General features: G+C 40.2%; 1 protein-coding gene across 1 annotated transcript in view; it reads right to left on the reverse strand.

Annotated features, from left to right (window-relative positions):
- Positions 1–10864, reverse strand: part of prkcaa (protein kinase C, alpha, a) — a gene marked incomplete in the record, with an annotated part of 152355 nt that extends 141491 nt beyond the window's left edge. Inside the window, 2 exon segments of the mRNA XM_034239752.1 lie at positions 8817–8848; positions 10511–10864. Coding sequence (XP_034095643.1) covers positions 8817–8848; positions 10511–10677 — 199 coding nt within the window.
- Positions 10865–16148: the final 5284 nt, after the last annotated feature.

Raw genomic sequence — 16148 nt, forward strand, 5'->3', positions numbered from 1 at the left:
GTTTGTCCAACAGGTTAGTGCTGTCTTCACCTGAAGACTGGACAAGAGGTGAGCAGAAAGTCAAATGAGCAGAAACAAGTTTAAGAGCTAGTGTGACCTTTTTTTGTTACTGTTCAGCATGTGACAAGTGAGCAACATAACTCAAAGCCTATTGTAATTATCCTGCATTCATATTACTAATAGTGAGTATGTTTTCTCTCTCTCTGTGTGTGTGTGTGTGTGTGTGTGTGTGTGTGTGTGTGTGTGTGTGTGTGTGTGTGTGTGTGTGTGTGTGTGTGTGTGTGTGTGTGTGTTGTGTGTGTGTGTGTGTGTGTGTGTGTGTGTGTGTGTGTGTGTTGTGTGTGTGTGTGTGTGTGTGTGTGTGTGTGTGTGTGTGTGTGTGTGTGTGTGTGTGGAATGAAAGTAATAATAATTATACCCACAAGTTGTTTCTACTTTTTATGGTGAACATGAATCTGTGGTGGTGGTCTTTTTACAGCTGGGGAGGTTTCAGGACACAAAGCGTTAGTTATTATGGTCACTGTCAGACAGGCCGTATCTCTTTAGGCACCGGGAGCAGGTCATGGTCCTAATCACAGAAGTAGTCATACACCAAAGCAATTACTATAGTTTCAACTCTCTGTGAGCGTGACAAACATGTTCAAATGTAATACATTACATTACATTGCATTTAGCTGACGCTTTTATCCAAAGCGACTTACAATAAGTGCATTCGACCAACAAGATACAAACTTGAAGAAAACAGAATCATATAGTACATCAGGTTTCATAGAGCCAAAACATTTCAAGTGCTACTCAACTGGCTTTAGATAAGCCAGTCCTTTGTTGGTATATAAGTGCTTTGTTAATAATTCTATCGCTCGAAGTGGAGTCGAAAGAGATGAGTTTTCAGTCTGCACCGGAAGATGTGTAAGCTTTCTGCTGTCCTGATTTCAATGGGGAGCTCATTCCACCATTTTGGAGCCAGGATAGCAAACCCACGTGTTTTTGCTGATGGGAACTTGGGTCCCCCTCGCAGTGCGGGTGCAGCGAGCCGTTAGGCCGATGCAGTCCTTTATTATAAGGAAAAGAACCACACCAACATAGCTAAAGCGTGAGCGTGAGCGTGAGCGTGAGCGTGAGCCTCAGGTTTGGGAAGGCTAAATAACTTTTTTTACCTGACGCTGCCCGCCTCTGGCGTCTATAAAAAAAGAGATCAACTCAGTGAAAGCACCGCCTGCTGACCAATCAGAGCTCAGTGTGCGGAGTTTAAATCTATCAAGTCATATTACAGGATAAAGGAAATACAGTTTAAACTGCCGTATGCAGAGAAGACGCCGACGTGTCACACTTATCATTCATATCACAGATATCACATCATCAATCAGATCATCGATCATATAATATCACAATATTTCCTTATCTGAGTCAGCTTCTCGAGCCGTATCTGGCCGTGCAACACTTAGTTACATTGTCACATATACTGTATGCAGACGTATTATTTTAAGCAACACATTACGTTGACGAAACACTCAACTCAAATGTAATTAAAGTTAGATCCCCTCGTGTCTTAGATGGGGCAGTATCATAAAACTTTTGTACGCTTTCAAACACTGTAGTTTATTTTTTAACCAGTTGTTCTGTATTCTCCTTGCAGGTGCAACTATGTGGCTTGTATCCTGGATTATATGTTTAAGTCATGGATGTTTAAAGTTCATATTTGTCTAATATTAGTTTACTTTTCATTAATGAAGTATGACGCTGCGCTGTCAGTACACTTGTCCCCGTTTGTGATTGGTCAAAATGTAGCTAACCCCACCCCTTTCACGTGAACGCGCTCTCAGCTGGAGAGAGAAACCCTGGCTTGATTTACCGAGTTGATAACCAGCGTCGTAGGACCGCTTAGCGAGATCTCGTTTGTTAGGGTTAGTTAAGATAACTCAAACGTATCCAGGGTCTGTTGAACTGGCTTCGTAGTACAGGGCACAGGTGGTTGCATAGCAGCGCTAATGTCAAACACACAAACATTATACATTATATTTTTATTTTACCAGGATGCAGTTAGACAAATATTTGGGAAGGCTTAGCCTTCCCTAGCCTACAGCACCCACCGCCCCTGTACACCAATATTGGTACAGTCATACTGTTGGTTGATAAGTGTGCCTATCAGGATATACATTATTGATACTAGGCTCTGGCAAAAACCCAACTATTTGGCGAGCATTTCTGGGGACTGAAATTCTTAATAGAAAATAACTGTTTACAAATGTTATAAATCCCAGCGATTTTCTAATGTATTGAAAGGAACCAAACAAAACTAAGCTACTCTTCGGCTAGTGATGACAGAAAACACAAAACTATGGTTTGGTGAGACGTTACTGTAGCTTGTAGTGAGGTCAGGGTTGACCACTGACCAACCACGCCGCCCACAAGTTACTTATGTGATTTTGGATGATGTTGTTCATGGGCAGTGCATTGCCTTGCAGTTTGTTCTGCACCATTGTTACTGTACCAGTTTACTGCACTGTCTTCCAGATTGTTTGATCATGTTTGAACCTAAACTGAATCACTTGCTGTGTCTTTCTTTTCTATGCCTACAAGATAAACAATGCCTTGAAACATACAGTTTTTGATGGGTGCACATTTCTGTATCAGGAAGAAATAATAAACAACGTCTTAATTATTCTAAAACCTATATGCTGAAATTAAAACAACAACCAAGATCAGAAATTAGCTTTAAGCAAAAGTTCATTTTATGGCATTATCATCTGAGTGATTGTTGTGTTGTTCATTGTTTTAAGGAAGAAAATTGGCTTCAATATACATCCTTAGTCAAGTCGTTACAATCGGAAGAAACTGACTCACATGCATGTTACCACAAAGCCCTTAAGTAATCACACATTGGCCATCTGAAGACAGTGCAAGTGTCCTCCTATAAACAGAACCCTCTCTATGCATAGCAGTGTGTCTCTTCAGGGGACTGGGGAGCAGCTCTAAATATAGCCTATGTTGAACTCTGCTCCTTTCCCTCTCCATTTCATAAACACACGCACACATGTACAAGCAACACATACAGTACATAACTGCAATGACACCTCTGCTTTGCACTATTCAAAAGCGCTATAAAAATGTTATTGTCAACTAACTCTGTGCCATAACAGTATAGAGGGCCAAACAGTTGGCAACCCTAATTTTAAATATATGTGAAGAAATACCGAGCACAAAACAAATCAGAGTGATACTTTTTGTTGTCTTTATCAGCACTAGATGAAGGAATTGGATACGTTGTAGTACATGGACAGTAAGAAAGATCAGAGTGTACAATAAAAAGCAGTTTTCTGGCCGTGAGCCGAAAAAAAAACATGACAGAGTCGAACAGAGAAACAACACTTGGTAGAAAAAAAGCAGAGATGAAAGGACAGGAAAAAGAGAGAGGAGGCTACTTGCTACTAGAACAGAATCCAGCTGTTGGCATCATAGATGTTAGCAATGAATCTGTTCCTTTGTTGTAAGTATACCGCCGCTTTACAAAAGAGAGGAAGCTAAAACCAAAGTAACGGCCGCTAAGGTGACAGAGATAAAGCAACAGATGCAGCAGAGTAGCCTTTGGTTTTCCCAGCGCCGACTTAAAGGCTGAGGGCTTATGAGAATCCTAGGGCCTCAGTCGATAGGGCTTTTATATGACTGTCACAGACCATTTCTTCTCAGAATCATTTCTTGGAGAACCAAATGAATTTATGAAAATAAGGTTGAGGCTTTAATGGCTCTAATTGGGAAGATGCCCACGCTCTGCCATTTCTATTTTAAGTTTGCATTGCTTCTACAAACACATAAATTGCCCTCAGAGAACTGGAGAAATAATCTGAGAAACCTATTTATTTTGACATTGATTGAATACATGTTTAGCATGCCCAGAGTCTGGGAACATCTGGAAATCATATCAGACCTGCTGGATTAGTACTTCAAAGTTTCATCACTGAGGGTTTTACACCCTCCCTAGTTTTCTGCTCACTGATATAACAAAAATGTATTGAATTGCTTTTTGATAGGAAACTACTCCTTGATAATCAAGTGAGGTTTTCTCACATATCTATATAACTTCATGAAGTAATAATGTCAAACTGTATATTTTGCTGTCAAATGAAAGCACAATTTAAATGATCTGCTTGGCTATGCAGAGATCAATATCTTTCTAGTAATTTCACTATTAAAGCATTACTCACTGTGGCAAAAATCTGCTCATTTTAGGCAACCCGACGTTTAATTTGAGATAAATATTCATGTCGATCATGAATAAAACATGCTTTTCATAGGCCGTGTACCCCCCTGAAAAGATTAAAGTGTGAAACAAAGCAAAACTGTCTGTATGACGCATACATCATACACACAAAAGGAATGAAGCTGTGGCCCCAATGTATGTTGGCGGTTTGTTAGTTTGTGAAGTCTTGACTAATATATTTTCATTCATCACATTGGACAATTTGTAGCCATTGGCCTACGCTTTCGACTGTGCAATGTATAATGAACCAAGGCCACTGGTAACGTGTAAACAATTGGCCTTGTGTCTCTGACCACTATTGACCCTTGAACATTATAACTAAGCTCCTAACATAGGATGAAGCACTTAAATGACTGAGAAAAAAACATCCGCTGAGCCGTTTGAGTAAATTCATGGAAAGAATCGACACAAATAAGTAATAGTAAAAGTGTGTGACAGGGACCATTGACACTGAGTTTATCTTTCCATGGACTGTCAACAAGGGCCGTATTGGGATGACACGGAGGCGGATGTGCACAAGGATATTCTGAGTGCAGTCCAAACACGGAGCAGCACAAGATAAACAAAGGCACTGAACATCGATGGGTTGGGCGGATGAAAACATTTGTAGTCAGTATTATTTGTCTGACAGTGTCACTGTGGTCTTAAAAAAAAACAACCACCAACAAAGCAAGGTTTTAAATTCTCATTACTAAAACACCATTGCAACTAATAACAATTTATCCAAAGTCAATAAGCTAGCAGGGTAAAACAGGGGTCAGAAATCCATCAGCCTTGATCTGTACAAGCCCTCAGTTGTATGGCTGGACATTAAACACTCCTCTCTCTTGGGAGGCAACAGCGATACTCATTAGCTTCTTCTTTTGTGCATCAGGGAACATTGGAAAGCCTTGGGTGAAATTCAGTTGTCTATAGCCTGCCAATAAATGTCCAATCCAACCTAACAGATTAGAGGTCAACCAGAAACCTTTGAGCAAGCACAAATCCATCGAATGCATCCAAACTCCTGATACGATCTGTGTTATGAGCAGTGTATGGATGGGGAAATGAGAATTCTATGGTCACTACATTTTATGGCACTGGAATTAGCCTTCTCTTGGAATAACCAATAACATTGAGTGAAGCCTATTGCTTCAACTTGTATTCCTTGTTTTTTCACACGTAGTAAACTGTTCAATAATTTGTTGAAACATGTATGTATCTTAAATCATAGTTAGTCAAAATAAGCAATTGATGGGACCATTTTTAAATGTCACCAATTTACTAAGAAGCCAATAGGAACATGATCATCAATGTGTGAGCTAAAGTTTTGGGGTCAGTCAAGATTTTTTGGTTTGTATCGGACCATATATTTTCAGTTTTAAGAGTACCTTTGTTGAAAAGAACAAATCGAAGCATGAACAGAATATTACACTCTTTTAAAAAAGGTGTCTAAAGAAAACACTTGAACCCCAGACTTAAGGAATACTGATTTGAGGCCAACAGTTACCTGTAATGAATATGTTTATCTGAATCAGTGTGATGCCTCAGAACAGGACTACACTGTCAGCTTAACCCTTGGTAAATCAGAACTTTGAGAGATGAAACAAACAAATGAGAAACCCTAACCCTCGACCTAGGTATCGACAAGTATCAAAAGCCGGTGTGAACTTAAGATCTGAACAGTAAATCTGCTGAGTGACATGGGTACAAATGGCTTGGCCGTAGTATTACAATGTCAACTAAACTAATCTGAGATACCCTGCTTACAATGGAAGCAGGCCAAAGTCCTGAAATAAGACTCCATAGGAAAAGTAGCCAGGTGAAGACAGACATATCGTTAACAATGCAGATACCATCTTGGAAGCTGGTTGCTGTAAGCTTGCTTGTTTCCACAACACCGACTATCAAAAAAATAAATTAACTCTCGTCTGACATTTCATTACAAATGCCATGCTGAGAATGGTTTGTTTTGATTGCCACATAAGTTGAAGTTCAACACAATAAACTGGTGATTTAAATCTGTTTAACAATGGGCAATGCTCAAGTGTATCCAAACATTGTTCAATCAGCTAGCATAGGCTCCAACTAAGATTTTTTATATCATGTTTCAATTGACTTTAAAAAAAAAAAAAAAAAGAAGCACAAATTAAATTAGACTAAAATATATATGACACAGAATAAAATAATGCAACCTTAACATGTCAAGCATTTTAAACTACATGTATGATGTAATTCTGTGCGGCCCATTCTATCCTTAGAGAAGGGACATTTGCAGCGTTGAAGATTAAATGTCACTCTTGTTATAGAAATGCCAGTCTCCAGTTCATTATTTGTCGTTTTTAAGTAGTAACTAAGGCCCGCTGGCTCTGCTGGAGGACTCGACCCTCATTTTATAGATGCTAGAGTTTAATAATTGATAGCTAAACAGATATTATAAAGTGGAGACCTTTCTGTCTTTGAATAGCTGCAGTGTAACCAATGACCTTCATCTCAATAAGGAACGCATTATTTATTTAACAGGTCCAGGCATGGATTTATCATGAAAGAAGGAGTGGACAGCTTATGAATCAATCCTCTGCTCTCTTCAAAAAGAAAAATCTCCAGAACACTAGATATGCTCCTGAAACCTCTCTCAAACAATATTACGGTCTCTTTAACGTCCTTCTAATCATTCATATGTCATATCCTACATCATCTCCGCGGGATGAAAATTACAACTTGCTGTGAAAGCAGAGGAGGGGGTTGGTGGACAAGCTCACGATAATGTTAGGTTATGCAAAAACCGGTTAGGCTGTCATCACTCCAACACCTTGGCCAGACACATTAATAAGCCAGGAGAGAATACTATGGAGAAGCAAACTGCATCTCACCTCTATGATAGGGGATCACATAGAAGGGTGGGTGTTGGGTTGTAAACTGTATTATGCAGGTTCCCATATGTGAATGTTTGCCAGTCACAGGCCTTACTAACACACAAGACATTATGAACCGTCTAAGTAATGAGTCATGATTCAGTATTTAAGACTCACCCTCCCTGACATTCTCAAGGGAAGAGCTTCTGAATCACTGAGATCAAACAAGTGGCAAAGTGTTTATCTTTGAGTCTCCAACAGAGAGAGACTGTCTTTTGTTCTTCTGAACAACCAGTAGGAAAAAAGGGCAGGTTCTCTCCATTTTAATGTTGTTGAATATTTAAAGTTTAAAAAATGTGCCACTGATGAACTCTGAAAATAATGGTTTGTGCAACTTACCAGAAATGCCTGTAGTGCACTAATGACATTGTTTTATATGTGTTATTGTTTCTTGATTTCCTCAATGTGTATATGCTGTGTCATTTTCCTTTTACTCTCTTTTGGGTTCAGATCCATAGTTATATACTGAGTGACTAAATACAATTAAAAAAATACATCAAAAATATCAATGACGGCAATACTGAAGAATGACCCTCGTATCGTTTTTTTTTTCAAACACAACATGAAAGAATCTACATCTGAGTGAAACATCAGTCACACATCATCTGCACCGTTACCTGGGCACTCGCCATCAGAGTGGGACTTTGGCAAGCCCAAACGTTTCCACATTAGATGAGGAATTATGAGAGTTGATGCATGCTGAAGCTCAAAATGGCGGGGTGATAGGAAATCTACCTTCAGTGATGCTAGTGATTTTGGGAGCTGACGTGGGGAAGGAGATCTTTCCATATTTGTGAGCTTTGTACATCTCTAACCCTCCATATCCTCCTGTCTTGTACTCTCTCTGGCTCCTCTGTTTCTTAAAAGAAGCCTCACCTGTCATACCTCTGTTTTCACCTCAGACAGTTTAAATGAAACAGATTTCCATTAGTCTATTTATGCTAAACGCTTCTCTGCCAACAGGCCTGTTGTCACTATGAAAAGGCTTCACTTAATAGGGCACACTACATTAATAGTTAACAGTTAAATAGCCCATTAGATTCCAATCATTACTGCGATAATTGTTATTTTAAAACCAAATCTATGAACACCATGCAACAAGCTCAAAATAATGACTGAACCACAAAAAAAACACACCCCCCTCTAGGTCTATGCTGCTTGATACGCTTTATTAAAAACCAATGTAACTCTAGGCTCATTTGCTTAAGCTCCATGATTTTGACACATAATGACCACGATAACACTACCATGGCTGTGGGTAAACAAATAATGCCTTGCTAGCAAAATAGCAAACAAATCCTGAAAGAGATGTGAATAGTGTTGGCGCATGAATATAATATCTTGTCTTATTCGGCATAAGACAGCCCTGAGCTGAAATACCCACAGGCACAGTCAACTTAATTATTCACACAGGTCCTCAAACATAATTGTGTCACGTTAGCTGTACGCATGTACATATGCCTTAAAGAGCATCAGACAAATGAGAAAATTAATCAAGCCCTAAATATGATGGTTAATGTGCCAGAAATTACATCAGTGGTGTACAGCACTTCATCAGCAACGGACAGTATGTGCAGAATTATCAAATGAAGAACTGCCTTTAGTGAAAAAGCTGCATTTTCTGTGGCATATGCCTAACTGCATTGTACATATTCATGATTTACCTTGGCACTGGAATCCTTGTTTTCCGAACCCCCTGTGAAAACAAGAAGGCAGAATAAAATGGATGTTTACTCTTCTCTTTCTCGCTCACAGACAGGCACAGCACAGTAATTCATTCAATATTTCAGAACACAGCACACTTTCAACTGGCAATGGCCCTTAGTTCTAGTTAAGATCCGTTTAGGGAAGGCCATTCCGCCATGAAATCAATGCTTTGCGTCTTGTGGCTAACTGGGAACAATTGCTGCTGCAGTTAAGCTTGTCCTTTAATTAAAAGAGGAGTGAAGGCTTTAATATCAAAATATCGTCCATTAGGATTTAGATGTTTGACAATATGGGGGTAATGTGCTGCTGTCCTAATACTTATGGCCATCAAGTCTATGTTTTACTGCTGTCCAAATTATTGATTTGACACATTGTCAGGACATAAAATAAATGTTCTTCCCAGGAAAGTGACTCAATAACTAAAACTATTACTGTAGGATGAATATTGAAAACTACACAAGTTGTTTGCCTATAAGTGTCATGTTGAGTTGTTTTGCTAAAATGTGATGCTTGGAAGGCCACAGGTCATGCTGTAAAACTGTCAAGGTTGTAAGCCTTGAGCAACAAAGGGGCCTGAGATCACACTCCCACCTTTAACAGCAGAGGACTGTAACGTGGGTGCAACTCTACCAAGCTGTCTGCAAGTTCTCTCCTCTCACACTCAAGATAACACTAGGTTGATGTCTCACTACAGAAACAGCAAACTTATGTTTTGTCCTTCCCAATGCATTGTGTCACTAATTGCAAGAACTGCAGCATAAAGGCAACACTGTACCTCTGCAGGTCTCTGCCCACTTCTACTGAATACCAACCATGTGGATATGCTGAGACAGATCTCTGTCGGTGAAGTGCTTTTCCATTTGTGCTCTAAATGCCAGTTAACTGCAGACTGTTTCCTTCAAATCTAGCCAGTGAGCAGCTACACTGTGCAAGAGTTGAAGCAATAAATACCGGAGTTGTAAAAAGCAGTAGATGGGAGGCTTCAATAGCTCGACTAAATTCCAGGAAGGGGGAACCTATTACTCATCCAAAGGCTTCACCAGATCTAATCTCAGCAACTTCACAGCAGTAACGTTATCAGGAAAAACAACAAGAAAGGTGGACTTTAACAGTTTATCTTTAGTTCCCTGTCAAGACTGATAGACTCTTGCAGAAATGTTTTAATTACTGTTTATTATGGTCTTCTCAAACATGGGTTTAAGCAATTGCTGTGGCCACTTAGTCACACAACATTGAAAATGGCTGCTTTAATTTTCCGCTTTCTTACTAGGAATGCTACGAATTTGAGAACCTTAGACCCAGCCATTGACATACGTGTAACTCCATCCCCGACAAACAGTTATTGATGCAGTGTTCGACTCATAACATACACCGCAGCATAACTCCTCCCATATGCGTTGCTTTGAAAAATTGTCGACGTAGTGGGATTCCTGGAGTAAAATCTACTAGGAAAGATACTGTCGAATTTTGACTAGCCATGTTCTGTAACTTTCTTAGTGAGAAAGTCGTTAAGAAGTGTATATTGTAGGAGTAAGAAGGGAAAGTTAGCATGAAGTTGTGTTACATCATCGAGCAGAGTGAAGCCTACTCGACTGAAGTTACCAATATGCAACAGGCAGCAGCAGTCAGGGGGTGGAGGTGGGAGACTTACCAGATGAAGTCGGTGCAGTGGCTGCAGAAAGTCGGCTGCTTGAAGAACCGGGCTATGAATTTGTGGTTCTTCACTTCGTGGACGTTTTTTTGCCTCAAAGCACCTTTGCGAGCAAACCTATTGGCCACTTCCCCGGTGGACGACTCGTTAGAACTTACATCAGCCATGTCCCCCCCTTACAAACAAATCAATGGTTCAGCTTTGTCTTGCTGTCTTTCAGCGTTTTTCAGTCCGTTTAGAGCAGCAGCCCTCGGTGTGGAGCCAGCAGAGAGCGGAGCGGCGGTGTTCACCGGAGACACTGTACTCACTGTCTGAGGGCTTTCCCTGCCTGTCGGTCCGCTGGCTGCTCCACTGACAGCTATGCAGGCTGCCAAGCCAGCCGCAGTGAGGACAGGCTACTTCCGGTCCATACCTTCAAAAATAAAACAATACATTCTTTTTTTTTATCAGAATCAGAATTCCTTTATTTATTCACAGAAGGGAAATGTAAAGTGTAGCATAAATGGCATTGCAGGTAGAAAAACAAGGCATGCAATAATATAAAAGACAGGCAGTCAATACAAATAAAGACAAATAATTACGCAACCATGGCTAAAAAATAATTGTAACAGCAATGTAAGTAAAACTAAGTGACATAATTAGCATGTAAACGTATTGCAACCTCAATAATATATATATCGTTTTTTACATTTAGCGATTGTAGCACCGCACAATTGCAAACAAGTATATATATTGAACATAGCAGGTTTATTGCACAAGTTATCCAGTCAATTGTGGAAGAGGCTGTTTTTTATTTCTTACACTGGTATCTGCCCAGCAGTGTTGGAATGCAACTATACACTGACTCAAGTAGCTTACTATAGTTCAATATACAAATATAGTGAATATACTTGCAATCCTTGAAATTAATATAGAGGCTGAACTGGACCCGATGCACTGATTGAATCAACAAACATATTTTATGAAGAATACAGTATTTAATATTACTCTCAACACTGTGCAGGAATTAGTTTAGTCCAGCAACTGTGCAGCATGATGATGTTGCCTGAATAGATAAAGGCTAGTTTTGCCTCGTTTGCTTATGTTACTACTCGGCCTAGCTATCAAGGCTTACAGTTGTACTACATTGTTGTCATTATGTGAAGTGCAAAGTTTGGAATAAAACTGCACTTTAAATATTTACCTCTTAGGCTATTGCGTAACCAATTTAACACCAACCCAAACCATACAATTTAAACAACAATCTATACCATATGTTTCTTTTAAAGCCTTTTGAAGGTAGGGTTTATTGCAAGTCTGTTTGGCCTGCATGAGCTTTAGCCACCTATTAAACTGGCAACTGAGTGAATACATTTTACAAACTGCTAAAACAGCCATTTGGTGTCTTTGTGGCCCTTTCTCTGTGCAGCCTTTAATCCCAGTTACAGGCACAAAGGGCTTCAGGATGTTAAACAATACATGAAAGTGACCACCATCTACCTTTCAACATCAAAAAGAACCAATTAAACATTTCTGCTTAATAAATCTTCTATTAATAAACCCAGAGTAGCCAACTTTGGATATAGGCCTACTATAAATCCTTGGAGGAGAATAGTTAACATTCAAATAATGTTTGTATAATATTACTAGGCCTTGTAGCTGTGGCAAGGGTTTACTAAAAGGCTCGTCCTACAACTTTATTTCTGAGATACATTTCCTGCTTGTGGTCTAAATATCTGTTTAACTTGACGCTGCTCCGCGCCGCTTCCTTCTTTTCAATCCGGATGATGTCACGCTTTGGGAGGGAGGAGGCCGCTGCAGGAATTTGGATTGGGTGCGTCACCGTGTGGAAACAAAGCGCATTACAGATTTATTAGCTTCTCTGCAAAAAAATGTAATGACGAGCTCAATCTTACTAGACACATATACCCATTAATGCAGTGATAAAGTTGCTCAAATGTTGTGTAAATAAGACTTTAGTTACACCTGGATTAAATTCACATCATGCTACAGTAGCAAAAAAACCTTACAATTAGTTCCACCTTTACACGCTTTGATCAACACATCAAAACATCAATAATTATAATCAAAACATAGGCTATTATATATAATTCTGAAATGGACCAATCTGCCTAATGATTACTATACTTGTGGTTACTTATACGTGTGTACTTGATGCTTACGCAGGGCCGTCCCTGGCCAACTTGGGACCCCAAGCGTTATTGTGAGATGAGAACTGCGCTGAGAGCTGCGCACAAGCCAAGCTCATAAACCGAGGCCCCCTGCGCAAGGCCCCCTGCGCAATGTGAGGCCCCATGCAGCCTGCATGATCAGCCTGTAGGGAGGGACGGCCCTGCTGTATACGTTTTTACTTTGACTTGAGTAACATTTTGAAGGACTTTTACTTAGTACAGTAACAGAGTATTCCTAAACTCTGGTACTTCTACCAGCAGTGCCGGATTCATTTCAGAAGTGGGGGGGGGGGGGGGGGCAAAAAGTGCGTGTGTATTTTCGCGGGAGACTCCCGATTTCATTGCTCTCTCCCGGTTTCCTCCCGGGGTCGTATTTATCCCACATTTCTCCCGATTTCTGACTAAATCTTATTTTTGAGTCACTGTTTCATTCTAACATAACGCTACAAATGTTACTGTTTCCACTCGGACTTCAATACAGCTACACCATTCTTTGGTTTCCATGCTAATGCATCTCTTTAGTAGCGCGTGCAACTGAAAGTCTGAGAGGGTGTTCAGCATGGGGAGGAAGATAGTCACAGAAAACAAAACAAGAATGGACAACTCTATCCTCTGCTCACTCCTTTCCTGTAAATTAAACTATACAGGTCCAGCCCACACATATGACAGCACAGTTGCTCCATCATTGCATCACTTATTTTGTCCTGCTCAATACGCTCTTGCTTGACAAGCTGAATGTTGACTGGTGTTTGACCGAAGTAAGCGCACTTTTTTTGAACACCACTTTTAGTGGCTATCCAGGAGGCTTGGGCACTTTTTCTAGTTATTAACTCCGGTATTTCCAAAGCTGTCATCTCCACATTTGGAGAAAATTTGACAGCAGCAAATCTGCTTATTTCACAGAAGGCTCGTTTAGTGGTTTTGCAAATAATTAACCACTCTCTGTTTTTGAACCATTCTGCATTGAAGTACCTTTCTCTTTTCCCAGACGATCTAGCGGTCTCCTTTTTATTTACAATTAGCTGTGCAGCTTTACCCTTCTGTCCCGACAACAAACCGTGGAGGTTTGTTGTCGGGACAGAAGGGTAAAGCTGAGGCTCCACGCAGTCGGAATCAGCCTGTTTCGGTACAACGATGCCAGCGGTTTTGACAGTCTCAGCAGTCGCAGAGCTGCTGCTTTGGAGTTCATCTGCGTTGGTTCTAGGGTTGAAGGGCCCGTCTCCGGAGTTGTGGATGTCAGGGATGTGACATTGAAGTTGTTGAACTTCAGTTTTATTTGACTGTATTTTATTTTCTTATGCAGCGATGGTTCTTCTGACATGTTTGTGATATCAATAGCTAAGTTTATCTATCTAGGTTAACAGCTGACACAGAACAACGTAACAAAGAAACAAATCTAAGCTTTTTTATTGGTTGTAATGTACATGGATACATTTGAATGGTGTGACAATGTCCTCTTTGATTGGATTAAAATGTACATATTCTTCCTGTTATGTTTGCCTGCAATGCAATATATGAGCCTCTGTCGCTGCCTGTAGCTAATGAGATTGTCTTATCATCTCCTCAATTTGCAAACATAACAAAATATACACAGCTAGATCAGATCGCGTTCTTTTTAGATGCGACTTTAGAGTAGAGAGGAATTATTGAAATGTGATGTACAGTGTTCCCCGGCATCCACCGCTGTGAAAATGTGGGGCAGGGCTGTAAAGTGGGGGGGGGGGGGGGGGGCAATGGCCCCTTGGCACCCCTGCTTGCGGCGCCCCTGACTTCTACCTTTACTCAAGTACAATATCTGAGTAGCCTACTTCTCCCCTCTGTGCATGACACTGACACTGAGCCTTGAATGTTGTATCATGCCCACTGGCAACAGACTTTCTTAAATACAATCATTTAAATGTTCTTGCTTGACCAACAATGTAATATTATTCTCAAAATGTTGGTCTCGGATAATGTGCTTAATTGTGTTGATTGTTTGTGATATTGTTTTACTTTAGTGCTCTTTGACTGGATTCCTGCTTGTATTTGCTTCAGTTGGATTATATTTCATTTTATTTGAAAATGTCTCACAGCTGGAGGGTTCCCTTGCACTTTTGACTTGCATGCTATCTCTCAAGTTGTTCAATGTTTACCAATTCCCTGAGGTTCACTGACCAGCAGAGCAGCCTAACCAGCTCAATACTTCTTATGCAATAGACAAATATTAGCTTTTGATTTTTTGAAGAAAAATAATTAAAAACATCCATCACTTAAGATAATAAAGAGCTGTCATTTTTCATTCAAATAACATTTCTAACTAGTTGTATCTACCTCTTAAGGACATGCTGTATTACTCCTCATCAACAAATCCTGTGACCTATTTAGGTATTGCATCATTTCAGTGATATCAGTGGTTTTGGAGGTCACACAATTTATTTGTCAAAACGAGACTACCTCCTTTTATATGCTGATTTTTCCATAATCTAACCGAAATAAATGTTTGATAACCCCTTATCAAACATTTAGTTTATATTATTCAGTTTTAAAAAATTATTAAAATGTACTGTTATTTCATTTAATTTCAAACCTTTATCAGGTGTATTCCATTGAGATCATTGATCTCTTTTTCAAGGGAGACCTGCTCATTGAAAGTGTGTGTGTGTGTGTGTGTGTGTGTGTGTGTGTGTGTGTGTGTGTGTGTGTGTGTGTGTGTGTGTGTGTGTGTGTGTGGTGTGTGTGTGTGTGTGTGTGTGTGTGTCTGTGCGTGCGTGCGTGCGTGCGTGTGTGTGTGTGTGTGTGTGTGTGTGTGTGTGTGTGTGTGTGTGTGTGTGTGTGTGTGTGTGTGTGTGTGTGTGTGTGTGTGTGTGTGTGTGTGTGTGTGTGTGTGTGTGTGTGTGTGTGTAGCACTGTGGAATGAAAGTAATAATAATTATACCCACAAGTTGTTTCTACTTTTTATGGTGAACATGAATCTGTGGTGGTGGTCCTTTTACAGCTGGGGAGGTTTCAGGACACAGAGCGTTAGTTATTATGGTCACTGTCAGACAGGCCGTATCTCTTTAGGCACCGGGAGCAGGTCATGGTCCTAATCACAGAAATAGTCATACACCAAAGCAATTACTATAGTTTCAACTCTCTGTGAGCGTGACAAACATGTTCAAATGTAATACATTACATTACATTGCATTTAGCTGACGCTTTTAAGTCTGTGTGTGTGTGTGTGTGTGTGTGTGTGTGTGTGTGTGTGTGTGTGTGTGTGTGTGTGTGTGTGTGTGTGTGTGTGTGTGTGTGTGTGTGTGTGTGTGTGTGTGTGTGTGTGTGTGTGTGTGTGTGTGTGTGTGTGTCTGTGTCTGTGTCTGTGTGTGTGTGTGTGTGTGTGTGTGTGTCTGTGTCTGTGTGTTTAAACTCAGTGTCTTGGGAGTCTCTCCCTCTTGTTATTTATAAACTAGTAACATGCTGCCCGCTCTTGTACAAAATCAAGTTTATAG

Source organism: Gymnodraco acuticeps, unplaced genomic scaffold (genome assembly GCF_902827175.1).
Source record: "Gymnodraco acuticeps unplaced genomic scaffold, fGymAcu1.1, whole genome shotgun sequence".
Lineage (NCBI taxonomy): Eukaryota > Metazoa > Chordata > Actinopteri > Perciformes > Bathydraconidae > Gymnodraco > Gymnodraco acuticeps.